The 26,613-nt window shown below is 51.2% G+C and overlaps 9 protein-coding genes across 9 annotated transcripts; 4 read left to right on the top strand and 5 right to left on the bottom strand.

Annotated features, from left to right (window-relative positions):
- Nucleotides 1–1,033: 1,033 nt before the first annotated feature.
- On the top strand, nt 1,034–2,959 carry M437DRAFT_48131 (adenine nucleotide alpha hydrolases-like protein; the record flags this gene model as incomplete). The annotated part of the gene is made up of 1 exon (XM_041021599.1): nt 1,034–2,959. The coding sequence occupies one exon, from the start codon at nt 1,034–1,036 to the stop codon at nt 2,957–2,959; it is 1,926 nt and encodes a 641-aa protein (XP_040880236.1).
- Nucleotides 2,960–3,555: 596 nt separating this feature from the next.
- On the bottom strand, nt 3,556–4,511 carry M437DRAFT_48090 (translation initiation factor 3, RNA-binding subunit; the record flags this gene model as incomplete). Its single annotated transcript, XM_041021593.1, has 2 exons — nt 3,556–3,780; nt 3,840–4,511. The coding sequence occupies 2 exons, from the start codon at nt 4,509–4,511 to the stop codon at nt 3,556–3,558; spliced, it is 897 nt and encodes a 298-aa protein (XP_040880235.1).
- Nucleotides 4,512–5,710: 1,199 nt separating this feature from the next.
- On the top strand, nt 5,711–6,701 carry M437DRAFT_75095 (uncharacterized protein; the record flags this gene model as incomplete). The annotated part of the gene is made up of 2 exons (XM_041026355.1): nt 5,711–5,725; nt 5,847–6,701. 2 exons carry the CDS (start codon nt 5,711–5,713, stop codon nt 6,699–6,701), a joined length of 870 nt encoding a protein of 289 aa, XP_040880234.1.
- A 1,021-nt stretch (nt 6,702–7,722) lies between these two features.
- On the bottom strand, nt 7,723–10,517 carry M437DRAFT_75094 (uncharacterized protein; the record flags this gene model as incomplete). The annotated part of the gene is made up of 5 exons (XM_041026354.1): nt 7,723–8,355; nt 8,414–8,695; nt 8,747–9,034; nt 9,088–10,136; nt 10,196–10,517. The coding sequence occupies 5 exons, from the start codon at nt 10,515–10,517 to the stop codon at nt 7,723–7,725; spliced, it is 2,574 nt and encodes an 857-aa protein (XP_040880233.1).
- Nucleotides 10,518–14,250: 3,733 nt separating this feature from the next.
- M437DRAFT_47330 (uncharacterized protein) lies at nt 14,251–15,228 on the bottom strand (the record flags this gene model as incomplete). The annotated part of the gene is made up of 1 exon (XM_041021438.1): nt 14,251–15,228. The coding sequence occupies one exon, from the start codon at nt 15,226–15,228 to the stop codon at nt 14,251–14,253; it is 978 nt and encodes a 325-aa protein (XP_040880232.1).
- A 3,210-nt stretch (nt 15,229–18,438) lies between these two features.
- On the bottom strand, nt 18,439–19,081 carry M437DRAFT_84238 (Frataxin; the record flags this gene model as incomplete). The annotated part of the gene is made up of 2 exons (XM_041028072.1): nt 18,439–18,696; nt 18,749–19,081. 2 exons carry the CDS (start codon nt 19,079–19,081, stop codon nt 18,439–18,441), a joined length of 591 nt encoding a protein of 196 aa, XP_040880231.1.
- A 535-nt stretch (nt 19,082–19,616) lies between these two features.
- M437DRAFT_47774 (AP-2 complex subunit sigma-1) lies at nt 19,617–20,269 on the top strand (the record flags this gene model as incomplete). The annotated part of the gene is made up of 3 exons (XM_041021523.1): nt 19,617–19,685; nt 19,742–20,118; nt 20,167–20,269. 3 exons carry the CDS (start codon nt 19,617–19,619, stop codon nt 20,267–20,269), a joined length of 549 nt encoding a protein of 182 aa, XP_040880230.1.
- Nucleotides 20,270–20,853: 584 nt separating this feature from the next.
- M437DRAFT_47765 (uncharacterized protein) lies at nt 20,854–21,348 on the bottom strand (the record flags this gene model as incomplete). The annotated part of the gene is made up of 3 exons (XM_041021520.1): nt 20,854–20,961; nt 21,016–21,074; nt 21,126–21,348. The coding sequence occupies 3 exons, from the start codon at nt 21,346–21,348 to the stop codon at nt 20,854–20,856; spliced, it is 390 nt and encodes a 129-aa protein (XP_040880229.1).
- A 272-nt stretch (nt 21,349–21,620) lies between these two features.
- Nucleotides 21,621–25,242, top strand: M437DRAFT_84235 (leucyl-tRNA synthetase; the record flags this gene model as incomplete). Its single annotated transcript, XM_041028071.1, has 4 exons — nt 21,621–21,665; nt 21,726–21,878; nt 22,014–25,153; nt 25,212–25,242. 4 exons carry the CDS (start codon nt 21,621–21,623, stop codon nt 25,240–25,242), a joined length of 3,369 nt encoding a protein of 1,122 aa, XP_040880228.1.
- Nucleotides 25,243–26,613: the final 1,371 nt, after the last annotated feature.

Raw genomic sequence — 26,613 nt, 5'->3', positions numbered from 1 at the left:
CGTCTTCCTCTGCACCAACGAGTCTAGATAGAGCAGATAAAGAGCGCGTATGACTTCCGTGATGAAGTTTGCATATCAATCCATAATGTTGAAAGATGTGCGCTCCGAGAATTCATGCACTCTCTTTCTCAAATCAAGCAAAAAACGTGCTTTTTTGTGACTGGCCTCAGATATGTGTCATGTTGAGATCAAGTCCACAGCGTGGATCATTCTCTTCCTATTATAATAATGATGCCTGAGCATCGTTCATCAACGGCCATAGGAAGAAGAAAAAGAGAGGGAAAATCTCTCGCAGCCTGAAAAAAGACACAGCAGGGACGCAGTCGTCAAAGCGCATGCCAAAACTCTTGGACTTGTAGAGCCAAGAGATATGGCCCCAGCGTCTCTTGTCAGGAAATTCTCATATATAAGCGGCGCATTCCCTTCGACCCTCTCTTTTTTGATTTGTGCGGCGTCCGGGTATTATACAGTTTCCCCTGTTGCTGGTCTTTCAAACTTTTTAGTTACGATATATGAGAGGCTGGCGTCAACCCGTGGACACAGATCAAAAATATTGCATACCCGGTCCTATCAGCCACTTCCGACGGACTGCCTACTATTAAATTGGCTCTGTTGGTGTGCTGATGGCTGGACATATCTTCTTCGTGAATTTGTGACTTTTGTGAAATGGAGCTGGTACTGGTTTCACTTGCGCAGTGATGCGCAGAAGGCTTGTGAAAAACTGTTCTCTACATGTCTGACTGCCAGACGAAAGTTCAGATATCAGAATTGCGTCTGGCGGGGAGGTTTTCTGGCGCAGGAACTTCAGTCTGCAAGAAGCGCAAGCATCCCGCTTGGCAACAACCATTGCTACGTGATACTCGACTTCTACAACATCAATTGTGTCCTCTGTAAAGCTCTCTTGTCTGCTCAATCGTGAAATACGACTTCACCAGGCTAATCAATTTTTGTCGTGACAATTTTCCCGATCAACAAAAGTTTCCTTCAGACATTGATGTCAAGCAATTTTCTCTCCAGCACTTAGAACCAGAACATGCCCGGACTCAAGGTTGTCGCTCTGATATCTGGAGGAAAAGATTCCTTCTTCTCTATACTCCACTGCCATGCAAACGGACACGAAGTCGTCGCTCTCGCAAACCTGCATCCAGCCGCCCAAAATGGCGAGCGCTCCGAGGATATCGACAGTTACATGTATCAAACCATAGGCCACAGCGTTATCCCGCTCTACGAACAGGCACTGGGTCTTCCACTCTACAGACAGGAAATCTCAGGCGGAGTTGTGGATAGCAATAAGAGCTATGCTTCTCCCGCAACCACTCTGCAAAGCCAACAAGACGAGACAGAAAGTCTGGTACCTTTGTTGCGTAAAGTCATGGCTGCACACCCTGAGGTCAATGCCGTTAGTACTGGAGCCATTCTTTCGGATTACCAGCGCACAAGAGTGGAATCGGTGGCTATCAGATTGGGTCTGGTGCCTTTGTCTTATCTATGGCAGTATCCGTTCTTGCCGCCGTATACTGAGACTTCACTGTTGGATGATATGGTTGCTGCTGGACAGGATGCTCGTATCATCAAGGTCGCCTCCGGAGGACTGGACGAGGGCTTCTTGTGGGAGAATGTGGCCAATCACCGCACAAAGACTAGACTTGTGCGGGCGATGGAGAGATTCGGCATCATTGGTGATGGTGCTGCGCTTGGTGAAGGAGGAGAATTCGAGACGCTCGCCATTGATGGACCATGGCCGCTGTGGAAGAACTCAATTCAGGTCGAGGATGATGATAAGACGATTGCAGTTGGTGAAGCAGGAGCTGCGTCTGTGAAGATCAAGACTGCACGTTTGGTGCCCAAGGAGCCGTCCTCGGATTTCTTATATGAGCAATTGCGTCGACCAACGACATTGGACGATAAGTTTGCAACTCTGGCAACGCGTATGGAAGACAAGACCGAAGAGACTCCAGAAACACCTGATGAGGCAGCAAAGACAACAGAAGCCCTCGACCTGACCTCTGGATGGACAACTCAGACTACAGATACTTGCACAATCATCTCAAACGCAATGGCAGAAGGAAACTCAGCAGGAGAGCAGATGACCAACATCATGACGCGCTTGATAACCGACTACAAGGTCAAACCCTCCTTGATCGCTTTCACCACCATTCTACTACGAAGCATGTCTGAGTTCGGTGCAGTAAACGTGGCATATGGGTCCCAATTCACCACACCAAACCCACCGGCCAGAGTCACTATCGCTTGTGGCAGCACCCTCCCGATGAACACTCACGTCTCTCTATCAGTCGTAGTCCTGCACGATAGCATAGTAGCACAGAAGCAAGGTCTCCACGTGCAATCTCGCTCCTACTGGGCCCCAGCTAATATCGGCCCTTACTCTCAAGCCATCATCACACCATCTCCTGCCTCCTCCTTACCTCAACTCATCCATATCGCTGGACAGATCCCTCTCGACCCACCTACCATGGACTTCCCAGCACAAGGAGATCTAACACCTGAAGCACACTTTGCCTCCCAAGCTGTTCTTGCACTTCAACATCTGTGGCGCATCGCTCAAATCATGCAAGCTTCACATTTCCTGGGTGCTGTTGCATTTATCGCTGCAAACTCTCCTACATCTACGCAAACTCGAGTGAACGCGGCATTGCAGAGTTGGAAATTAGCTCACCTGCCACCTGTCACAGAAGAAGCAGAAGACGAAGAAGATGAACACTTTGATGTGTGGGATCAACGTCAATTCGGCAATGCAGGAAACGCTGTGACAGCTACTCGTCGCAAGGATATTGTGAATGCATTTGTGCCGCCATGTTTTGTGGCCGAGGTGGAGAGTTTGCCTAGAGATGCTCCGATCGAATGGGCAAGTGTTGCTATCAGGGCATTGGATGGTGCTGTAGAGACTAAAGGTAAGCGATATTTGGCCCTTCTTTGTGCTGGCTGTTTTGCTAATTGAAGAAACACAGAAACTCGAGAGCATGGATGTACAAGACATACTCTGAACATCGAGTCTGGCCTCGAAGAAGTTGACTTGGCTGGCTGGATTGCGGTCGACAATGTTGACGATCTGAGCAAAGTTACGTTGCCGTTGTCACAGGTCTGCACTGTGTACACCACACAAATCTTACCAGAGACTTGGATGCAGGAGAAACAGCCTACCATCGTTCCTTGCCACAAGCTCTGGAATGGTCATGGGCAAAGAGTGGCTGCTGTTGTCTCATACAGGCAGCAATGATGGAATCACACAAGACAGCTCAAGTCAGAGAATCAAGGGGGTATATAACAAGGTGTATTTCTCATCATTTCTCCCAACGTCTCCAACACTCCTTCCCTTTTGCCCCATTCTCTTTCCGGTATGCAATCGCAAAGAGAAGAAAAGCAACGAAAACAGCATACGTAAATCTAAGAAACCATCATGTCCCATAAAGCGCCAAAAAAGTGTGTTCTGGAAAAAGTGAAAAAGGTCGTGCAATTGTACAAACACATTGTTGACTTTTGTTTTTGGCTCTCTTCTGTCTGCCCGTCCGTCTTCTCCAACCGTGGTCCAGTCCTTTAAGTGGCCTTCTTGGCGAACTCGACGCGCAGGATAAGATGTCCGTAACCGAAACCGTCCATCTTCTCGCATGCAACGGCGGCGTCTGATCGGTCGACGAAACTGACGAAAGCGAAGCCCTTGGCCTTGCCTGTTTCTCTGTCCTTTGCGAGGAAGACACGGGTGACGCGACCGAAGCGCTCGAACAGTGCGCGAAGCTCGTCTTCTTCGGCGAATTCGGAAACCTGGGATTGAACATGTTAGATGGTTGTACGAAGAGTAGAGTCAGAGGATAGAGACTCACGTTGGTGACACGCAGAGTAGCCAGGTCGTCTCTCTCGAACTTGCCGCCCATTCTCTCGCCAGTAGCAGCACCGCCCTTGCGGAGATGTGGGGGCACGTAGGAAGAGCCACCGGGGCCGGAAGCGCCTGGCGCAGGGCCGCCTGCAGCCAGATTCTGAAGGGTGGCAGCACCGACATCACCGTCGAGGTCTGCAAGACCGGCACCAGCCTCGCCCTCGGGAGCCATGGTGTTCTTGAAGGGACACTTTGTGGTGAAATGCTCGCCGGAACAAATACGACACTTGATCTTCATCTGCTTGAGCTGCTGTGCCTTCTGGTCCTCCTCGGCGGTAGGTTGCTCTGCGGCGCCAGACTTGAAGCCGACCTGGGGGCGGAAGATGATGTTCTCTCCGAGAGTGGTGGTATCGGGTTGGGGGCCAGCAGGACGGCCTGCCTCGAGACCCATCTTGGGCCAGGCGCGGCGCTCTGCGACACCGGCCTTTTCATATGTGCGCTTGGTGACCTTGCGGATGCGTTGTGTGCGCTTGACCTTCTTGCCGTCCTCGTTAAGGAAAATGGTGACGATGGTCTCGGTGCCGTCCTTGTTCTTTGTGTGCTGAGGCGGGGGAAGGGCGGTGGCGAGATCGGGCTCGTCGTCCTCAGCCCAGTCGGTGCGTCCTGGTTGGTTCGACATGTTGACAGGTGTGTGTGTGGTGGTATGCAAGTGGTTGCCGTCTCGTCGTCGGGCCTTGCTGCTGCTGCTGCGTCGCTGTCGAAAAGTTTAGCGAATGAGTCTGGTGTGGTCCGTGCACCGACCTGCTCCCAGTCGTTCTTTCCTACTTGGGCAATATCAAACCCTCGTCTTCACGTGCTCTACATTCTTCGCCAGGTTTGCATTCTCGTCTATCTGATTGGCCTTATTTCTTCTCGCATAGTAGATCAGATCATTCCAGATGAGATGAGTTGGCACAGTATATGTCTTTCACCATATCCCATAATGTTCTTGTGTGCTAAGAGTGTCATATGCATCCACTGAGATGCATAGAATCTCGTGTGTAGCACCTCATCAAGGCTAATGCTCTGCACTTGAAAAGCATGCGCACTGAGAAAGAATCGCTTCTTTCCAGAGTTTGATGCCTGTCACCTCAACTGTCACAGCTTTCTAGGGTGTGCGGCAGGCAGAAGGAACAACCCTTCGATTCTGTTACGATGAGCCTCTCCAGGAAAGACACTTGCTTGCTCCTGCTCGATTTGTAAGATGTGCTCGGGGACCGTCATCTCAATCGATGTGTTGATCAGAGCGAGCTGTACAGCGTCCTTAGAAGTCTGAAGCTCAACACCCTGGCTGGGCTCGACGTTCAGTAAGCAACCACCTTACGTTATGAGACTCGCATTCCAGACAAGCTACATGGCCATGATTTGTACAACATGGCACCTCAATTCCATGGCGCAGTGTGCACAACTGCACTTGCTGGCGTGAGATCAAGAGAGTCGGGCAAGTTCTCCGGCCAGACAGCTTCCGCGTGCCGAAAGATCCCTGCATCTCCAAGACGTCACAAGGCTCCTCGCTCAACTCCCACCAAGATTGAGCACTCTCGCGAGTCGCGACCCGCTGGCATTTTCAACCATCAGACTGCGTCATGCGTTGGAGGAGGTGAGGTTCGCGGAGGACGTGAAGGATGTGTCTGTGCCGTCCTTATATCTTTTCTCCTTCCATCGTCCTTCCATGTTTCTAATCCTGTGATCGGCATTCTTTGCAACCTTTTGACCATCCTTGTCACTTTACACAAGAAGCTTAAAATATTCCGGTATCTTTGGGCCAAGGCACTCATTACGTAGAGGCGCATTTGCTGAGGCTTGGTCGTATTACCCTCTCATGACCAGGCGTCCATCATGTCCGACTTTGTTGTAGGTCTCTTGCAATCTTTCCTCTGTCGTCGTTTCTCTTTCCTACCTTGAAGTCGCATATCCATATTGGGCAGACGAACATATTCACGCGAATCCTACATTCTGACGCTGTCTGGAAAAGGAACTTGGCTTAGAAGGCTTTGACAAAACCACCGATAAATACTTTGATAAAGGATACGACAAATTACACAACTATCGACATCGACACCGGAGCGGTCGCGAAGACAATAGCAGCCAAAGCAACATGAACGACGCACGCGGACGTGATGGTGGCTATGACAGTGGCTCGGAGGATAGTTACGACCAGAGACGAAGACGAAGATCATACGCACGAGATGATCGCGATGACAGGAGACCACGACGATTCGATAATCGAGACATTGAGCCCCAACGTCGACTCTCTCCTCCAGGACAAAGCTACCATCCTCGCGTTGCAGATCCGCCTCCGTACATACCATATCAACAAGGAGCTCAGTACTACGAAAGCTCACCACGCCCGTCATTTCGCGAGGACTACCCGCCAACATCCTCGAACAGGGCTGTGGTAAACAACGAAATGGCCAGATACTCCAGACCCAAGGATCGCTCACCATCGCGCTCCCGCTCACAACGGCGACGACAACGCCGCCGCTCCCGGTCTTCGTCCTCGCGCTCTCGTTCCTCAAGTCGTGACTTCCACGATAGTCCCTTGATGGCGTTTGACAGTAGACCTTTGGGCTTGGGAGCAGGTATTGCAGGCGCGCTCATCGGTGGCTACATTGGCCGCGAGACCAGCGATCGTCACCAGAAGCGCGGTACGGCGCTGGGGGCCATCCTTGGTGGCATCGGAGCCAACATCTTGGAGAACAGGGTTAGAATCTACAGAGAAGATAGGCAGGAGGAACAGAGGGATGCAAAGGAGAAATGGGAGGCTAAGCAGAGGGAAGGCAAAAAGGAGAGGCGGAGCCGAAGGATGGAGTCGCCGCAGAGATGGTAGAGGTTTTGTTCCACGATGACGAGATTGTTACGAATGTTGATGAAAGTCTAATAATGTTAATGATCATTGAGAGGCATTCTTCGCAGGCAATATATTGTGTTCTTCCTACGATGCAAGGCACTTTGTCGTGTAGTTTCCGTTGTAACAAGACACATGGATCTAGTGATAGATCTATTCGTCTCGTGGACTATGCCAACATAAAGTTACATCGGCCTTGCGAACATGAGACAGTGGCCTTACTTTACGAGTCCTTCTACTATGTGCTCTTTACATTGAGTACTGTACTCAACCGACGTGATCCTCATTGCATACCACTCCAGCCTAAACACGTCTCTGAACCTTTTTGCTGACTGACAGGAGCCGTATACAGCAAGATCCTCGCTATGAAACCCTCAACAACACCCCGGCTTACAAAATGCATGAAATAACAAGTTATGATATTGCAAAGATGGAGAGAAATTGGTAAGGGTAGAGCCAAGTAATGTACAATTCACACACCCTTCCCAGGAACAAGAGGGGAAAAAAAAAAAGGGCATATATATAAGCGTATTGCAAGCACCCATGATCGACGTCTTATTCTCGTTGAATGGTTCCCAGAAGACTAAGCACAAAACCGCCCAAGTCGAAGACGAAGAAAGTATGTACGCCCTGCTGCGCCGTAGCTTTCTTCCTTTCATTTTCAACAGAAAACGCAGAACAAAATGACAAGATAGGAAAGAAAGAAAGGAGACGGACAATATGAAAGTGTGAGAGAAAGGTGCACAGTGTATAACAGAAAGATGGAGAGATGAAGTATGTGAACGCCTCCCTCTCGTGGTCTCTCGAGCCGAACCACTCCCCCAGTTTTGTGTCGCAGAATAGATGTGATAAGATCGAGAAAAATTGAACGCCGTAAACCCCCTCGTTCCTCCAGTTCCGCTGGCCGTGTGAGATCTCGAAAGAGCAACAAGCTGTAAAGTAGATTATCAAGAATGGAATGCACATTTCAGTCGGACCGTGGCTGAGCTAAACATGGTCGTTTTCACTTCTTCTTGAGGCCTGGACTAGGCTTCATGCGTTGTGAAGGTGGACCTTCTAGTCCCATATCGTCGCCTTCGAGTTTGACTTGAGAGCGTCGACGCTTACTGCTCAAGTTTGGGCTTGTCGATGCGGACGGATGCGCACTGTTTGGATTGTTGCCCTGCTGCGAGTGCTGCGGCACCATCATTGGCGGGCCCATATTCGGGCTCGGGGAGTGATGCATCTGTCCCATCATGTGGTTGGGGGCCATCAAAGAGCCACCGGGCAAGCCCGGGTGTGCAATGTGAGGTGAGCCATTCATAGCCATCATCTGTTGCCCGTTCAGGTGCTGCATCGGCAAATTCATATGGGGAACTGACGGCGAGGAGAAGTTGGGCGTTTGGCCAGGCAACTGCATGTGGGCCTGGCTGGGCGTGCCAGCACCCTGAGGCAATGGCTGAACAATGCCGTTTCTTTGCAAAGCCATCTGGGCGTGATTCGGCTGCATCGGGTTCGGGACCATGTTTTGAGGCTGGCCGAATTGTTGCTGCTCCTCGATCTGAGCGACCATTTGGTTCATGGCGTCGTGGGGACGGAGTTCGTTCTTCTGAGAGTATTCCATCAAATCCTTCATGAAGAAGATGGTTTCCGCAACCTGGACCTGGTCAGTTCAGGTGGTCGTACAGCTGGAACTCTGGAACAAGCACATCTACCTCAAGGTATTGCATAACAGCGGGAGTGACGGCGTATTCATTGACAGGGGCGGATGGGAAATCTTCGATCTGAAGAGTGCCTTGTGCCTTTTGCATTGCCTTCTTAGCCGGTGTTCTGCTTAACTTGGGACTTTTATTCATCAGGGGGGATCCCTGGGAGAGAATCTTCGTAATTTCGATGCGAGGGACAAATTCCTCAGTCTTGGACACTTCGAACTCGAGCGATTCGAACTTGTCCAAGCCGGCAGGAAACGAGGCCGTCAGCTTGCCTTGCCAGATCAACTGCGAGATGAGTTAGTTCATGTTCATGCAGGATTGAGCGAGACGATATACTTGGGTGTGGTTTGTAAACCAGAAAATGTAGCGAGCACGAGTGCAAGTCACCCAATGAGCATTGTTGGGGGCAGGAATCTCCCTCACACCCTCGAGCTGGAGTTGAATGTTTTGCACACCACTGTCGAACCACGTCCAGTAGTATCGTGCTAGCGAAGAGGCACTGATCATGAATTGTTTGGTCGACGAATTCGTGTTGTCAAGGAGATGTTGTACGAGCCGGCCGTCTGGTGTCCAGAACTGATTCACGAAGTTCGCCCAGTGCTCTGATGAGTTCGTCTCACGCGACTGTATCACTGGTCAGATGTCTTGAATGTTTCGACTCGTGAAGTTTGACTTACAGTTGAGTTGTAGGCGCTGAGATGGTCCGAGAACTGAATCAGCTTGAGAATGAACTGGCCATTGCTTGTGCGACTCGGCTGCTGCTGCTGTTGCTGCTGCTGTTGCTGCTGCTGTTGAGCAGCCATTGCTTGCTGCTGACGCATCATGTTCATATTGTTCATGTTCATCATCTGCTGGCGCTGCTGCTGTTGCTGAGCAGTCATCTGTTGCTGCTGCTGTGCTTGCTGAGCTTGTTGCTGCGCCTGCTGTTGCTGTTGAGCATTTTGCGGCTGATTCTGAGACTGACCAGAGCCCGGTTGCTGGGGAGTTTGCTGATTAGACTGCTGAGGTTGGGAGGAGGGGGGTTGTGGAGGTAGCGGTTGTGCCTGCATTTGTGGTGTGGGTTGGGCGCTTGGAGGCTGTGGAGGCGGAGGCTGCTGTTGAGGCGGCTGCTGGGGCTGCTGCTGCTGCTGTTGCTGAGGTTGCCCTTGAGGTTGTTGTGGCTGCTGAGGCTGAGGAGGTTGAGCGTGCTGTGATGCCTGTCCTTGACCTTCAGGACCAGATGGAATCTGCGACTGACTCCTCATCTGAGCTGGCGGCGGCTGCTGTGGTGGAGCCTGACTGTTCTGAGGGGCGCTCTGGTGCGAAGCCTGAGACGAAGCATGCTGCATTGCCATGTGTTGGGCCATTGACTGTTGCTGCATCTGAGGCGTTGCGGGAGCCTGAGGACCCTGAGGATGCGGCGTCTGTTGCTGCTGTTGTTGCGCGTGTTGCTGTGCTTGAGCAGCCTGAATCTGTCGCATCTGTTGGAGCTGCATTATGTGCTGGGGCGGTAGATTGGCTATTTGTGCATTCTGGAAGGCAGGGTTTCCCTGCATCTGTGCAAACTGCTGAGGACTCATGCCTGGATGGCCGTTCATGCCCATACCCATACCCATGCCATTCATCTGCTGCTGCTGTTGCTGCTGCTGTTGTTGTTGTTGTTGCTGGGCTTGTTGCGCTGCCATCATCTGCCGTTGACGAGCGAGGTGTTGTTGCTGCTGCATCATCAATTGAGGGTTGCTGGCCACTACGACGAGGATTGTTAGCATCAATTTGATAGCAATGGTTATCAGAATCAAGACATACTTGCTTGCTGCATCTGGTGATGCTGCTGCATCATGTGGCTTTGGGGGTTGAGGTGGCTCATGGCCATGGCGTTTGCACCGGGACCACCCATGGACTGTTGCGGCATCATGCCACCACCCGGGCCGGGACCCATACCAGGAGGCATGTTCTGCTGGCCGGGTTGCATACCCATCATAGCTGGTTGACCCATATGAGGAGCACCAGGGCCCGAGACACCAGGCATCTGCATCGGCTGGCCCATATGCTGAGCATTAGGAGGCATTCCTGGATGACCGTGGGGCACACCTGGTTGCATGCCCGCCGGGTGCGGAGGAAAAGACATGCCTTGCATCATAATGGTTGGAGGGGAGCAAGCGAACGCGTGAAATCAACGACGACAGAGACGAAAGCTGGTCAAGTCGACGACGCGCGATGGGGTGTGTGAATTGGAGAGAGCGCGATGAAAGATGCGCTCAGATGCATGTATGAACACGAGATTGGTCGAAGATGCTGTCGCTCTGGATGCGCAGAGGTGGAGTTGGTGGTGGGTGGAAGACGCGCCTTCGGGCCTGGACAAGCGACAGCGACAGCGGACTGTACAGGGCAGTGCCGTGTGCGTGGGCGACAAGGGTCGTCAAGGCCGCGACGATGGTTGCGAAGACCAAAAAGACGCGAGCGAAGGACAAGTACCAGAATTGAGGTGGTCACTGGTCAAGGGAACCGGGGTCTGCTTGAGACAGGCAGGCACTGGGAGAGCGAGCGACAGTAGAGTTGTAGTAGTGAACGGGCGCGTCCTCTCCGACCGGCTCTACGAGCTTCGCAGCGGCCGAGTCTCGAATATGGCGCTTGTCGGCCAACGTTGGGTCCAGCAGTTACCACTTCTCACCAAAAGTACCCACTGATTCATGCACACGCCTGAAGCCCGTCTTGATAGAACTTTTGCGCACACTGTTTCAAAGTTGCACGATGGTATGCGAACGCAAACTCGGCCTATCACAAAATGCCTTGCCAGTCAATCGTCGCTCGTCTCACTCGACGCTCACCTCATTCAGTCCCCGTGGTTGTGATTTGTCCGCTGACCAGGCTCGTGCACGACTAATGAGCACTTTGCGCTTGTTATCCAACACCTTGCCAAGCCTACTGCCCAAGTCGACTCTGTCCTCTCGTCCGTATGTATGCACATGGATCGACACCATCAGTACTCGAAGCTGACCATCATTCCGTCAACGGATATCTGATTTGAAATATGTATCGCGGGTCGTGCTGTTCTGACTAGGTCCATGGTCCAAACTAGATCCCTCTTTGCGACTACCTAATGGGACAGGCCGATAGCAAGCAAAGCATGGACATTTTGGTCTTGGCAGGCGCGAAGTTTTGCCGGGCGCATTGATCGACGACAGTATTTATTTGTGATCAAGCTGAATCTTTCTTCCCTGCAGCAATCCTTTCATCACCAGATTTCGCCGTCGTTCGTCGCTGCCAGAATTTCGCGCATCTGCTATGCCTTTCTGCGCGACATTCGGCGGCTCCTGTAGCATCTGTGAGTATCTCGTCCATCTTTGCGCACTCATTTCTTCCCATCATCACTCCGAATGATGACAACTTTACAATCATGTCTTCTTTTCCCAACAGATTCGACCTTGACGAAGACTATCTGTTCGGGCAGCCGTCGCTGGCAGCCTGTATACTTGCCAGTATATTTTTGTCTGACACCCACAACCAAAACTTTGTTGTTTCGCATTATGCCTTCGCAGATCTTCGTGCTAACATGCGCCAAAGTACAGGGTTCGCATCGCATATCAACCATGATAAAGAGAAGGGATATCTGGGATACGACAGGGTGTCGATGGCCTGTCGAGAGCGCTCGTCGACACCCGTCAACAACTATGGTTAGTCGCTTCACTCTCTTTACCTGCCTGTCAACACAACACCACCCCTTTATGATGAAACCCATACCACATTCGCAGTTTTCACGCTAGCCGTCGCCTAGAACCTATCTTAGACGGTCGTTGAGCGCAATATCTTCCTTGGATGTCTGATTTTCCTTTCTAAACCTTACACTTTGGTCTTGTTTCTTGAACCAGAACCTTTACTGACCATCTCAAAGACACAGATCAATCAAGCTTTGCAATCTTTATATAGCATCAAGTTCATATCAAATCAATCTATCATCATACTTTCGTTCTCAAAACATTATCTGAACTGCTTCAACGGTTGTCTCCCATGTGTAAAGCTTGCGCCCTGGAATCACATGTTTATCGTCAAGAGTAGGCTACGGTTATACGATGCAACGGATGGATGAGCACGAGAAGGAATCCTTTCAGGCTGATCCGGAGCAACGCACCTGCAGCATGATCTCCAATCTGATATGCCTTGCAGCACTCATTTCCCGATTCGTGACACTATCAGCTCTTTCACCCTGCATACTCTCCAATTTCCTCTTACCCAGTCAACCAAGCAGATGTGTGTCAACAAGCCAACAAAACACAGTTGACCGCCCAGGTATCTTCCGCCGACATGCGCATCTGCTGGGAAAGCACTAGGTTAGATTTTTGTAAACAACGCACTCGCTCTGCATCTCACCATATTGGTATCTCTTCTATATACTTCAAACCAGCTAGTCATGCAAGATAGACATGATCAGTGGAAGCTAGAAAAGACTAGAATCCCGTCCGGCTTCCTTGCAGGACCTCCTGCTTTGTCTTCTACGTGCAGCAAAAATGTTGTTTTGACGGTCACCCTGCTCTCCTTTGCGACACCATCGTTCGTGACCACTTAAGGACAATCAGAGCTTCCTCGATCAAAGGTCTAGTTATGAAAAGTCATGTAAATGCTTCTGGAGGCGACAGTCATCATAATATCCTCATGGCCTGTACCTACTGTCATTTTCGTCGAGACTGAGGCCAACACGATAGCACATACTCGCTTCAGCCTCGAGATGGCTATGCTCAGCATAAAGCACAATATCCCCTATCCCATGCCGCGTCCTCGACAACCTCGTATGTTTCGTATCGCTCTTCCCCTTCAAGTCAAACCTCAACTTTTAAACTCTGTCCTTGTTCTGCCACCATTTCAATCTATGCTGCCGAAGATCCTGCCGTGATCGCGCAATCGCAACATCCAAGCTCCCGCTTCATCGCAGTGTCGCACCATACCCCAGCAGCGAGCGACAGACAGCGACAGCGGGAACGCCGTAAACCCGGCCATGTCTCTGCCCATTCCCCAGAAACGCGACTTTGGCTTTCTGTTGGGACGCGCCGGACACAGAAGCCCTCGGCATGAAAGTCAGACGTCGCTTGCCAAGCTCAAGATTCCGAACATGGTGATGGGTTCCTGCATAAAGGGGACCATGCATACAAATACAGTGCTGTATGACAAAACCTAATCGGTGATTTCCAGAGATGATAAGGTCGAGGATGAGTAAGTCTTGCGAATAATGATACGTGGTCTGTGGACTGGGTACAAACAAAGAAACTCCGAGATCGCGACGAGAGCGCGTGCTGGGCAGCGTATTCATTGAATGAGGATCAACGGCGCGGTTGGCTGCAGCAAGAGAGCGAGCTACACTTCCTTTGGAAGGTATTGTATCAGGGCTTGCTGAGGGTTCACTAAGTGCTCCACTAGAGAAGCATGACGACGCGTCTCTGGATCAAAGTCGCTTCTCTTTACTTCGTCAATGCGAAGGCCAAGGCGAGGGTGTCGATGCAGGCAACTTGGAGATAGTCAGAGATAGGTCACAGTAAAAAAGCAAGAGAGAGCTGATTGAATTTGAAAAATGAATCCATTGATAGACCAATTATCTATCCGAGAAAAAAGAGTAAAGGCTATATGCACAAAGAAGGACAGAAAGAAGCAGGCTCCGGTATGCAAGAGAAGGTATCATGCCAGCCAGAAAATGCAAATAAGAAATGTTTTCCAAGACGTTGATCGTCTTTATTACCTTCCTTTCGGAAGCATCTCATTCCACCCAGATCAAACATTAGTAGAGGTAGACGAGCCCAATGTGCCTATTATTAACATGAATAGGTCGTGAGAGCGGATGTAGAAAGAAAGTGCTCATGCAAACGTTAAGACGCTTACAGGAAGGCAACAGCCAAGGCACCGGCAGCGAGGAGCATCTCACCAGCGAAGGTGGGGACGGCAGCAGCACCAGTGTAAGCAGCAATGCTTGAGGAAGCAGTGGCAGCGCCAGCAACAACAGTGCCGTTGGCAGCCTTGGTGGCACCACCAGTAGGAGCCTGGATCTGACCGTCGGAGATCTGAGTAACGGGCTTACCAGCAGCAGAGGTAGGGGCCTGGATCTGACCGTCGGAGATCTGGGTGACAGGCTTGCCGGTGGTGGGAGCCTGGATCTGACCGTCGGAGATCTGAGTGACGGGCTTGCCAGTGGGGGCCTGGATCTGGCCGTCGGAGATCTGGGTGACGGGAGCAGCGGTCGAAGTAGGAGCCTGAATCTGGCCGTCGGAGATCTGGGTGACAGCGCCAGTAGTGGCCTGGATCTGGCCGTCAGAAATCTGAGTGACGGGAGCAGCGGTAGAGGTGGGGGCCTGGAGTTGACCGTCGCCAATCTGGGTGGCAGCACCGCTAGAGGCAGCAGCACCAGTGTCGAGGACGTTGATGTAGATAGGCGAGCACTGAGCACCGGTGGACTTGTCGTAGAGGTTGTAGAAGTCACCGCTCAAGCACTGGTAGAAGATGGCAGAGTCACCAATGGCAAGGGTGCCGTTGCTGCAGACGGAGAAACCAGAAGTGTAGATGGCACCGGTCTGAGCGGGCTTGTCGAACTGGAACTGGTTGTTGGCAGCGATGTAACCAGTGCGGCCCTCGTCATCGGTCAAGGTACCGTCCTTAAGAGTGATAGTCAAGACCTTGCGGGCCTCGAGGTCACGCTTGCCGTTGGTGGTAACATTGGTAATAGAAATGCTGAAGGGGCTGGCGTGGTTCTCCGAGCAGCCTGCAGGAGGACCGGACTTGGGGGAGATGGCCTGAGTAACACCCTGAGGGAAGGCGACAGCGGCACCAGCGAAAGCAGCAGCAATGGCGAAGGACTTCATATTGATGGTGATAAGGTGTTGAGAAGATGTAGTGGTGATTATGTGCAAGTAGTATGGATGTTGATGTTAACGACAGGTGTGGGTGACAGAGATGAAGGTCGAAGAGCGAAAGTGAGTTCTGTAACCAGAGGAAGGTACGATGGTCGAACTGTAGAGTGACTTCTTAAGGTAGTCGAGTCGAGTTGATGTGTAAACAGCAGCAACAATGGGAGGAATGTGCCTACCTCTTATATCCCAAGCTCATTATCCCGTGGAATGCCAGAGAGGGGTGGTTGGGCCAGGCGGCGTTAGTCCTCTCCACCGGATTATGGTTCCAGCGCTTGGCTCACGAACACGGCCTGTTAGCGCTCTGCACTTACGTACCTACCGTTGGCCGCTTGCGATCAACGGGCAGAGGTTGGAAACGGACGTACTTCGTAAGGTTAGCGGCTGACTGAGCAGGCTTTTGGCAAAGAAACCGGCTCGGCGGCCCCAAGTCGTACCAGTGATCTGGAGATGAAGGACGAAACCGGTCAATTGCTCAAACCTACGTCCATCCAAACAGTGACCGACAAGCATTGCGGCTCTTAGTGGTCGTACTGCGTGACGAACCCAGGATCTACTGAACTGTGGCGGGGAGAGACAGGCGGGAAGCATGCAAGCGCACCCAATCACACCCGCAGGCGAGCGGCAGCAACCTGCATGTCTTTGTTTCCAGTCGTCTCATCAGCAACCCTCAAGCACATGCGGACCCTCACTTGTGAGAAGAAGCACCGAAGAAGTATCCTGACTCCAGCCATCTCTCCGTGACGTCTCGATGCTTCGGGCTTTTGACAACATCGACTCGTAAACTCTCGTTGAAGAGTGACGATCATTAACCTCCAACCTCCGAACCGTAAATCCTTTCTTGGAAAGTCAAGTCAATGACCAAAATAGAAACCCAAGCAACCTCCTTTGGCGACTTTCCATGACCACTGCATTCGTATACTCGCATAACATGTGCCGCACCCACTGCCCAGCCATTTCTTCATACTCGCGTTTTCGATCACCCATCTTGCAGTGCATCGAGAGCATTGATGCATAGAGCGGGGTTTCTCTGGGAAAAGTATCCTCCTCTCCGCAAAGTGGCACGCACGTATAGCGCCTCCCCCACGCGCGAATTAAGGCCATTCAGCCTTGTTGGAATTGGCAGGAATTGGCAGGACGTTTTGGGCAAGAAAGGTTCAACAGCTTTCAGCTGTTAGTCGAGGCATTGTTTTGGAGATTTGTTCTGCAGGAGAATCGTTGCACAATGATCTGGGAGATTATGTTTCCCTTGCTTGCTGGGCCAAGATGCAACAAGATGTTCGCCGAGGCAACGACGTGCTCGATGAAGCCGATGAGAATTATTGATGGGCCCATGTTAGGGTTGCGCTCTGCGGGAGGGATTTACGGGCCAAGCCCGGCAAGGGAACGACACATCCCACCGCCCCACTCGAACACGACGACTTTCTGTGAGCTTCAAGCTGCATACCATGGATCATGGATGAATTTGTGCTCGTTTCATGATTTGCCGTGACGAGCTAGTGACATAGGTCTACTCACGTGCAGCATTCGCAACTCAAATCTAGCCATCAAGCATCTGGCCTGGAGGCGGAGCGCAAGGTAAAGAGGAGTAAGGTTTCCGTGCTGTATGGCACGGCTTGACCGTGCTTGACCAAAAACGAATAGACCCGTGCCATCGGCAGAGGTGATCGACGCATCATGACAAAAGCCTATCTGCTTTCGATGCTTCATACCAGACCCTCCGCGGTTGTTGTCTCTGTGGCAGACTCGTAGCCACTACGAATCACACGATTTGGTTCTCGGTCCATCCCGATTCCTTCGTTGCATCGTATGTTACTTTGCTTGTGTGTTTCTGTTCCTGAGCGGTTTTGAATCAGAATCAGAGACGTTACGGCTAGCCGGCATCCAAGCACGATTTCTAGTGAGCTCGTTCTGATCTCCCACCGCCCAACGTCCAACGGTCGCATGGATATGAACGTCCTGCGTGATGCCATGGTGGCGCCTGTGCTGCATGCCCTCCGTCACCGGCTTGCGAGATGAGGTACAGTGTACATTTAGATGGCCTGCAGGTAGTAGATCTATGCGCAAGAAACAGCAAGGAAACGAAAGATGATGGTCAGAGGGATCTTCAGCATTGAGCAGTGAGGTGGCTGGGGTGAGCATGTCATAAATGGTTGGGCCAATACAATCAGAGTCACATGGTCAATGCCGGCATGAGTATGACTTGGTCGTCAGCTCGTAATCCCGTTCTGAGGATGAGATGTCTCAGTTGATGATGAGTAGTTGTTGTTTACAGCATGTGAGGCCGCTGGGGCAATACGGTGTGAGACCGTTGGTGCTTCTCCGAGGTCATTGCAGCGAACAACTGTCCCCGCAACAACCTTTCAAGCCTCAACTTACCTCGACTCCTCGAACTTCCGGAATTGCCTAAACCTGCATATGCGAAAGAGGCACTGTATCGGCTGATTCAAGGGTACATTGCAAAACTACCTGTAAGACCGGGCGATCGTGAGGGAGCAACCCAAACTCATGGTGATGCGTTGTAGCTGCAGGATGAGGAGGCGAGGGGACAAGAATCTTGGATACGAAGGTGAGAAAGTGCGGAGTGCAGGAGTGACACAACGCTATAACTCGTTTATGAGATTGAGCTACCTGTCAATGGGAGAGTTTGGACAGCCCAAATGTGGACGCACAATAAACGCCCGGCAAGGGATCCTTAGGTTCTGAAACCTGTGGCCGCTGTAAACCGGTTTCATTACCGTTCGCAGAGCAAACAAACATGAACCGCAGGCAGTGATTGGAATAGAAGGAGTGGTCAAAACAGTTGCGACGTGGCAACGGCGGATATAGGAGGACCAAAGGTGATTTCCTCACTGTAGGTACGTTTAAAGCAAATCAGTCCTTACATTGATATCGTATCTGGCCGGACATTATTGTCCTTGCTTCTAGGCTGGTAACATGCGAACCCTATAATACGACTGTACGGAAGACATCCGCGACAGTTGCAGGCACCCATGCTCTTCATCTCCCACGCATCCGGGCAGTCGAACTGTAGGTCAAAGAGTCGCACAGAATTGTGAAGGAGTTGGTGAATGTCTGCAAAGGGAGGTGGATGCATTTGCTCGGAGATTGTCTGTTTGGGATGCCGTCGTGCAATTGGAAGGTTGTGATTCGGCTAGTGTTCGGCTAAGGACGAGTCGACTCTTCGCCGACGGTTATGCCCAGCTCCTTTCTCAACAAAGTGGTCAGGCTGGTCTTATCTCTTAGATAGATCCAGTCGCCTGATGCAGCACCCTCCTTCTGTTGCTGCGACTCGCCCAAGACGACCCAGTCGAATCTCTTGGGACCGCTGATGGGGGAGCTCAGCCAGATTTGCTTGGTTGGGGGTTGCTTGTTGACAACGTAGGTGCCGTTGGGAGGGTAAGTGATGGAGAGGACACCAGCCTTGGTGGTTGGTCAGCATACGCAGTGAGTTATGGCGAGGACCAATGCTTACCGAAAACTCGACGTCGACACCTTCCTTCTCCTCTGCAAGCTCCTCGGCTCTGGAGACGAGTTCCTCGAGGTAGTGGTCTGCTCTCTCGTGGTATTCTTCAACGGGAATGGGTGTAGGGTCGTTGATCTCATGCAGAGGTTCACTCTCCTTGAGTGTGGGCTCGTCGGTGTCAGGCAGGATGCCCTTGAAGGTACGCGAGGAGCTGGCGAAGCAGCGAGGGGCGACTTGTGATGCGCAGAGAGCTTGTCTGGGTAGATATCTGGGAGCTACAGGACGAGTCGAAAGGCTGCGGACTGCCTGGCGCAAGCAACGGACTGATCTAGGGGCCGACATGATTGCAATTGTGAGGCTGAAGTAGTAGGAGACGATGGGAGGGCGTTTTGATGGAGATGATTGTAGTGATCAATGGACAGTGCCTTGAGGTGTAAGAGACGAGGTGAGGTGAACTTGTTTGCGACAGACCGAAGCTCCAGCAGAGCAATGACGATGAGCTTGACCAATGCGGGGTCCAGACCCATACCTCTTATTTCATCCATATCACATAACATGCTCATGAGATTGTGGGCTACTAAGAATCATGAAGATATACATAGGAGAAAGCTACACTGAGTACACTGGCTGAAGGCGATTTCGTCCATCTCATATCAAATCCTCATACTCGGCGCATCTCTCGTTGCGAAACGTAGAAGAACAAATGTGACAAACTTTGGCACATGTGGAGGTGGGCCTGTGGATCCTGAACAGCGTCTCGCATCCTGGTGCTTGTTCCTGAACCATACAACCACGTGCAGGGCCAAAATTCGAACATTAACTTGACTCAAATCCATCCTTCTCCGGCGACACAGATACTTGAACAAGAGTAGCAGCAATGATCAACGCCGTCCTGGTTTTCAATAACAATGGCCAACCGCGTCTGACCAAATTCTACACACAACTGGTGCGATGACATACAGATACCATTTTACCAGCATATTTTCTGAACAATTCCTGTAGGATACTGCTGTTCAGCAACGTCTGATTTCTGAAATCTTTACCCTGGTTTCTGCCCGGCCATCATCAGCATGCAACTTCCTACCACTGCCACCTCTTCTCGCTCCGGCTCAGTCGGCAGAGGCAGTATCGGATTCTCACAACGACGTTCCATCTCTGGTCACTTATCGCCATTATGCCACTCTTTACTTCATCGTCATCAGCACTAGCACCGAGTCTCCTTTGGCTCTGCTCGATCTGATCCAAGTCTTTGTTGAGTCACTGGACAGGCTCTTCGAGAACGTTTGCGAACTGGATCTCATCTTCAACTTCGAAACGCTACATGCAGTCCTGGGCGAAATGATCGTTGGTGGTGTCGTGATTGAGACAGGCTTGGACAAGTACGTCTTTGAGAACAATTTTCTGTGCTCGTTTCTAATGTTTCACAGGGTGGTACAAGGAGTGAAGGCACAAGGAAAGGTCGCTAAGCGGCCTGTCAACGAAGGCAGTCGCACTGGTGGTCTTGGACCTGGTATCTGGGCGGGCAGATGATCATCTCTCTGACAAAGACATGCATCTTGATTCTGCCAAGCAAATTCAAGAACGGATCCATATCTCATCACCATCACCAGCCACGTGAACGCAAAAGGCATGGATTGCATTCCAGAGGCAGCCTGAAACCGCCACCATCTGTCGAGAATGTTTCAGACAGGTTCTCTACAGTAACGCACAGCAACGAGACGAACGGCTTCGACTCCGATAAATTGCTGGATGTTCATACACAATATGCCGAAGCTTGGCGGCATGTATACACTAATTACGCCCTCTTGGTTGACCCGAGGGCTGCTTTGTAGCTAATAATCCAAACTCTGAAAGCATCGACCTCAAGCAGTTCAGCACTCTGCCATTTTCAATCTTCCATCGTCTGCTTCTACTGCAGGCATCCTCGAGTTCGCAGACTAGGCTTCCGGCATGAGCATGTGCTTAAGTACAGTCTTGCACAGAGCTTGTGCTCCATTTGTCACTCCCACTCTTGTGTCTGTACGGCGCGAATTGGCTACCCACATACGTTGGCAGGTGGGGACAGCAGAGGCTTTGACAGGTCATGTTGTGTTATAGTCTCTTTTGACAGCAGGTCATGACGCGGACTGATCTTGTTCGGTGGTAGCACGAGGCTTGATAGGAGGAGCTCGTCTAGCTGTGCCGAACATGTCGTTGGTTGTTCTCTCGTAGAAGTCTCGGATCTTGTCAAACATGTCAGCTCGAATTGGTAAAGTAGGTGAGAATAGTCGACATACAGTGCCAAAGACGGTGCCTTCCTCAATGTCCATGAACAGTAGACCATAGACAACGACGACTGAGTATGAAGTTAGCATGTCTGGGTCGCATGACTTGAATGTGTACATACACGAGATAGTAGCCCAGGTGGACAGCTTGACGAACTTTGTCCATGTCGGTCTTGCCCACTTCAGCTTTGCCCTCCTACGGTACCGGCGTTCGAGGCGGAACTGATGCTTCTGCGAGAGTTTTGTAAAGTCTGGAGGCCATGTGCGTTTTGCTTTGTACGGGTTCCTCGCAAAGTCGAACTTGGGCAGAGCGGCTGCCCTCCGTAGTAACGTCGGGAAAAACATGGCCGGATGTTCTACAGAACAAAAGATGCACCCTCGTGGGCAGATTCGAGGGCGGTAATGCGGTGTCAAACAAGGCAAACTGGCGGGCGTCCGAAACAAAAGTCATCCGGGGAAACTTTTGGCAAGCGCAGCGCAGCGCCGCCATCGCACAGCAACTCTTTCCGACCTTTGAGCAAAGCGACCTTTCTTTGCCCACCACGTCGTTGCTCAGTTTTTCTTTGCGCAATCTGCGGGTATTGTCTTCGAGGCCACTTCAATACCGCTCGTTCACCATGGCCACCCCTCAGGATACTCAGGGTACTCTCAAGATTGAGAACGTGAGTCACGAGAATTCATGAAGCCTGTACTTTGCTCGATGCTGACCAGCAATTCAACAGACCGACAAGCGTGACACCCTCATTGCTACCGAAAAGAAGTACCAGCAACAGTGGAAGCAAGACGGTGTATTCCAATCGAACGCTCCTTCGCTTCAAGATGTTCCCTTCCACTCTATCACCCCCGCCGAGCTTCGCGAGCAACAACCCAAGTTTGTATGCAGTCAAAGTACCTTAACTGCATAGAAACATGCTAATCAAAACATTAGATGGGGACTATGGCATACCCTTACATGGCACGGGCTTCACCGTTCCTCTGTCAATACAAGAAGTATGCTAACTGTGGTGTAGAACGGCATCTTGCACGCAGGTCACGCATTCACCGCTTCCAAGGTCGAGTTCGCTACTGGATGGGCACGTATGGAGGGCAAGAGAGCCTTGTTCCCCCAAGGATACCACTGTACCGGCATGCCCATCAAGTCTTGCGCTGACAAGCTCGCACGCGAAATGGAAATGTTCGGCAAGAACTTCGAAAACTACAAAGAGGAGGACGCCGAGGAAGATGCCGTGCCCGCTCCTACCCAAGAGACTACCAAGGCCGACATCACAAAGTTCAGCGCAAAGAAGAGCAAGGCCGCAGCCAAGGCTGTTTCGATGAAGTACCAATTCCAGATCATGGGTGCCCTCGGCCTTCAAAAGGAGGAGATCCACAAATTCGCTGACCCAAACCACTGGCTCGATCACTTCCCTGCTCTCTGCGAGCGCGATCTCACAAACATTGGTGCCAGAGTCGACTGGAGAAGAAGTATGGTTACAACCGACAGGAACCCTTACTATGACGCTTTCGTTCGCTGGCAAATGAACCGCCTGAAGGAGTTGGGCAAGATCAAGTTTGGCAAGCGTTACACTGTCTATTCGCCTAAGGATAAACAAGCATGTATGGACCACGACAGAAGTTCCGGTGAGGGTGTTGGCGTTCAAGAGTACACTGCTCTGAAGCTTAAGGTCCAGGAATGGGCCGAGCCCGCACAGAAGATCCTCGCTGGCAAGCTCCCCGAGAACGCCAACGTCTACTTTGTCCCTGCTACCCTTCGACCTGAGACTATGTATGGGCAGACCTGCTGCTTTGTGTCTCCCAAGATCGAATACGGCATCTATAAGGTCTCTGAGACTGAGTACTACTTTGTCACAGAAAGAGCTGCTCGTAACATGGCCTTCCAGGGCATCTTCCCTGAATGGGGAGTTTTCCCTAAGGTCGCCGATTTGCAGGGTTCTGACGTTATCGGTACTCTCATCAATGCTCCTCTGTCAGTGTACGAGAACGTCCGCATTCTGCCCATGGAGACCGTCAAGGCGTCAAAGGGTACCGGCGTTGTAACTTGTGTTCCCTCTGACTCGCCTGACGACTACATCACCATCCAAGATCTGGTCAAGAAGGCTGACTACTATAAAATCAAGAAAGAGTGGGCTGACCTTGAACCTCTTCCCATAATTGAGACCCCCACTTATGGAAATCTGACTGCCAAGAAGTTGTGCGAGGACATGAAGATCGCCTCACCCAAGGATACCAAGCAGCTTGCTGAGGCCAAGGACCTTGCTTACAAGGAGGGCTTCTACAAGGGTACCATGTGCTACGGTGAGCACAAGGGCAAGTCTGTCGAGGAGGCCAAGCCTCTGGTTAGACAGACCCTCATTGACGCCGGCAACGCCTTCAACTACGCTGAACCCGATGGCGAGGTCATGTCTCGTTCTGGTGACTCGTGTGTTGCTGGACATCTGGATCAGTGGTACTTGAACTACGGCAAGAATGGCGATGAAGCCTGGCAACAGGAGGTTCTTGGCCACGTCAACGGCGAGCTTAACACCTTCTCCACTGAGGCCAAGAACGCCTTCCAACAAACTCTTGACTGGCTGGGTCAGTGGGCTTGCGCTCGTTCTTACGGTCTTGGCTCCAAGCTTCCTTGGGATCAACAATTCTTGGTGGAGTCCCTCAGTGACTCAACTGTATACATGGCTTACTACACCATTAGTCATTACCTCCATGGTGACATCTACGGAGAAACACAAGGTATTGGTAAGGTCTCTGCTGCACAGATGACTGATGAGGTATGGGATTACGTATTCTGCAGACGCGAAGACGTCGAGAGCGACATCCCTAAGGAAACTCTCGAGGCCATGCGCAGAGAGTTCGAGTACTGGTACCCCCTGGATATCCGTGTTTCTGGTAAGGATCTCATCCAGAACCATTTGACCTTCTTCCTCTACATTCACGTCGCTCTATTTCCCCGCGAGTACTGGCCTCGTGCTATTCGTGCCAACGGCCATCTGCTCCTGAACGGCGAGAAGATGAGCAAGAGTACCGGTAACTTCCTTACCCTGTACGATGCGACCAAGAAGTTCGGTGCAGATGCCACCCGTGTGTCTCTTGCCGATGCTGGAGACTCAATTGAGGATGCCAACTTCGAGGAGACCGTCGCCAATGCCATCATTCTCAAGCTCTTTGAGTTGAGGAAGTGGTGTGAGGAGACTGTTCAGGGAGCTCGCATCCTCAAGGACGGCGAAAACTACCTCGAGGTTAACAAGAACGAGCGTCTCAAGAACAACGACTGCGTCCAGCGCACTGGCGAGAGATCCTTCTGGGATGACATTTTCGAGAACGAGCTCAATGGCTTGGTCCGTGAGACAAGAGAGCACTACTCTGCCACTAACTACAAGTCTGCTCTCAAGTCCGGTTTCTACGACTTCACCAGCGCCCGTGACTTTTACCGTGAGATCACCAAGTCTTCAGGTATCGGTATGCACCAGGACCTTGTCCGCAAGTACGTCGAGCTGCAAGCCCTGATGATCACCGTCGTTGCACCCCACTGGGCAGAATATATTTGGCTCGAGGTCCTTGGAAAGTCCAGCACTGTCCAGAACGAGCTCTTCCCTCAAGTTCCCGCCACCAAGCCCGAGCTTACTGCCGCTCGTGAGTACGTCCGCCAAACTAGCGGTAACATCACTTCTGCAGAGGGCGCTCAGTTGAAGCGTATGACCAAGGGCAAGGCCACCAACTACGACCCCAAGCAGCCCAAGAAGTTGACCATCTTCATGGCAACTGAGTACCCCACTTGGCAATCCAAGGTCATCGACTTGGTCCGCGAGGCCTTTGATGGCTTGACCATCGATATGAAGGCAATCAGCAAGAAGGTCGACAAGGCCGACAGCAAGAAGGCCATGCCTTTCATCCAAACCCTCAAGAAGAGCCTCGAGGGTGGCATTGACTCGAACACTGTCTTCGAGCGCAAGCTTGCCTACAACGAGGTTGATGTGCTCGCCCAGATGGTCCCTGGCTTGATGAGCACAGTGCAAAGATGTGTTTGCGTCGAAGTCATTTCGGTCGAGCAAGGTGGTAAGGCCGGCAAGGTTGTTGCCAGCATGGGTGAAGCTGCCGCTGCCAAGGGTACTGAGTTGCCCGAGTTGCCGCCTCAGGCTGAGAATGCCGTCCCTGCGTAAGTTCCTCCTCCAAATTTCCATGTGATAAAATCAACTGCTAACGATCATGTCTAGAAACCCTACCTTCTTCTTCTCGAACATTTAGAGGATGTTCTTTAGATGTAGAGATACCAAAAAGCGCAAAATGTTCAATGTTCAATTTCCCTATACGCTTCGTCTTGTCATGGTGATTCTCAACCTCCTCGTGTGCTAAAGACTGTAGCCAGGTCGCAACTGAATAACTAACTTATATCTCATGCTGAGGTATAAGGGTTTTCATTGTATGCTATCAAAATGTACAGTCGCTCTCTTGAGACGTGTGTGGCCATAGGGATAACCTCTCAGAAAATCCTCTTCGTGGAAACAATATTCTTTGCGAAACTATGATGCATTTCAATAGTTAGTCTATGACAGTATCAAGCAAGTGTGGAGTGATTCTGTTCTCTCATTATTACCTGCCTTCCATTCCCCTTGGTAGAGCAGATGGGTCGCTGATTCGATCGTTCTTGCTGTCTGTCTCGCTAGCGCTTGAAGCCCACCTTGATGCTTTCATTCAGGCCTTCTGTTTCAAAACCATCGGGTGACAAGAAACTGTGACCAGCACTCTCTTCCAAGTTGAATCTGTACACAAAAATGCCACATATCAGGGTCACATTTCAAAAGCCTACTATCGTCGCCAATGCCACCATAGCAGTCTGCAATGACTTTCATAAATATGGACAGGGTGGTACTGTAGACAAAGATGCTTCAGAAACGCCGAAGTTCGTCCGATGCTACAAGTGCGATTCGAGCTCCTGCTTTCAGAACCTCCTGATACCGCTCACTCAACCTTTCTCCCTCTTTTAGATGGATGTTTGCAATATATGTGTCATGATATGGCTGTCAAGAGCCATTGGACGTAGCAGTGAATTAATGATGTCTTGAAATTATTTGAGAGCGAGTATGCTACTACTCGCATTTGGCTGTATGCTTTGGAAACCTGAATCCTCATGAACGAGAGTCTATGTAGATGTTGAGACCTCTCTAGGGATATCGGATACCGACCCTTCGGTCTCTGCTTCAGTGACCCCCGATCCCTCTCCACATCCTTCTGGCACAAAGCGTTGACCCAAATCTCGGTCAGCGTACTCACTCACAGACTCACAAACCCAGAAACTAACAATCCCATCACCACAATACCCATCCATCTTACCTCCACCCTCTGCCCATTACCCTTCTTCTCAATGCCATTCCCCTCATCACATCCCATAACACCTCCATATCCCAATCCATTCACACAATCGATAAAACTCTCAGAAGTCAAATTACCATCCAAAGTCCCATTCAAGAAACAATACAACCCTTGGTATGTCTTGTTGCCTTCATTGATGCCTGGGTATGTATATTGAACAGTAGGATTGCCGTGACAGCAGGATTGCAAAATGGCGGTGGTGTTTTTGCAGACAGGGACGGCGCAGTAGTGGCCAGTGATGCCTAG

The sequence above is a fragment of the Aureobasidium melanogenum genome (genome assembly GCF_000721775.1).
Source record: "Aureobasidium melanogenum CBS 110374 unplaced genomic scaffold scaffold_9, whole genome shotgun sequence".
NCBI classification, from domain to species: domain Eukaryota; kingdom Fungi; phylum Ascomycota; class Dothideomycetes; order Dothideales; family Saccotheciaceae; genus Aureobasidium; species Aureobasidium melanogenum.
The sequence above is the reverse complement of the archived record's forward strand: the minus strand, read 5'-3'. Positions and strand labels throughout refer to the sequence as shown.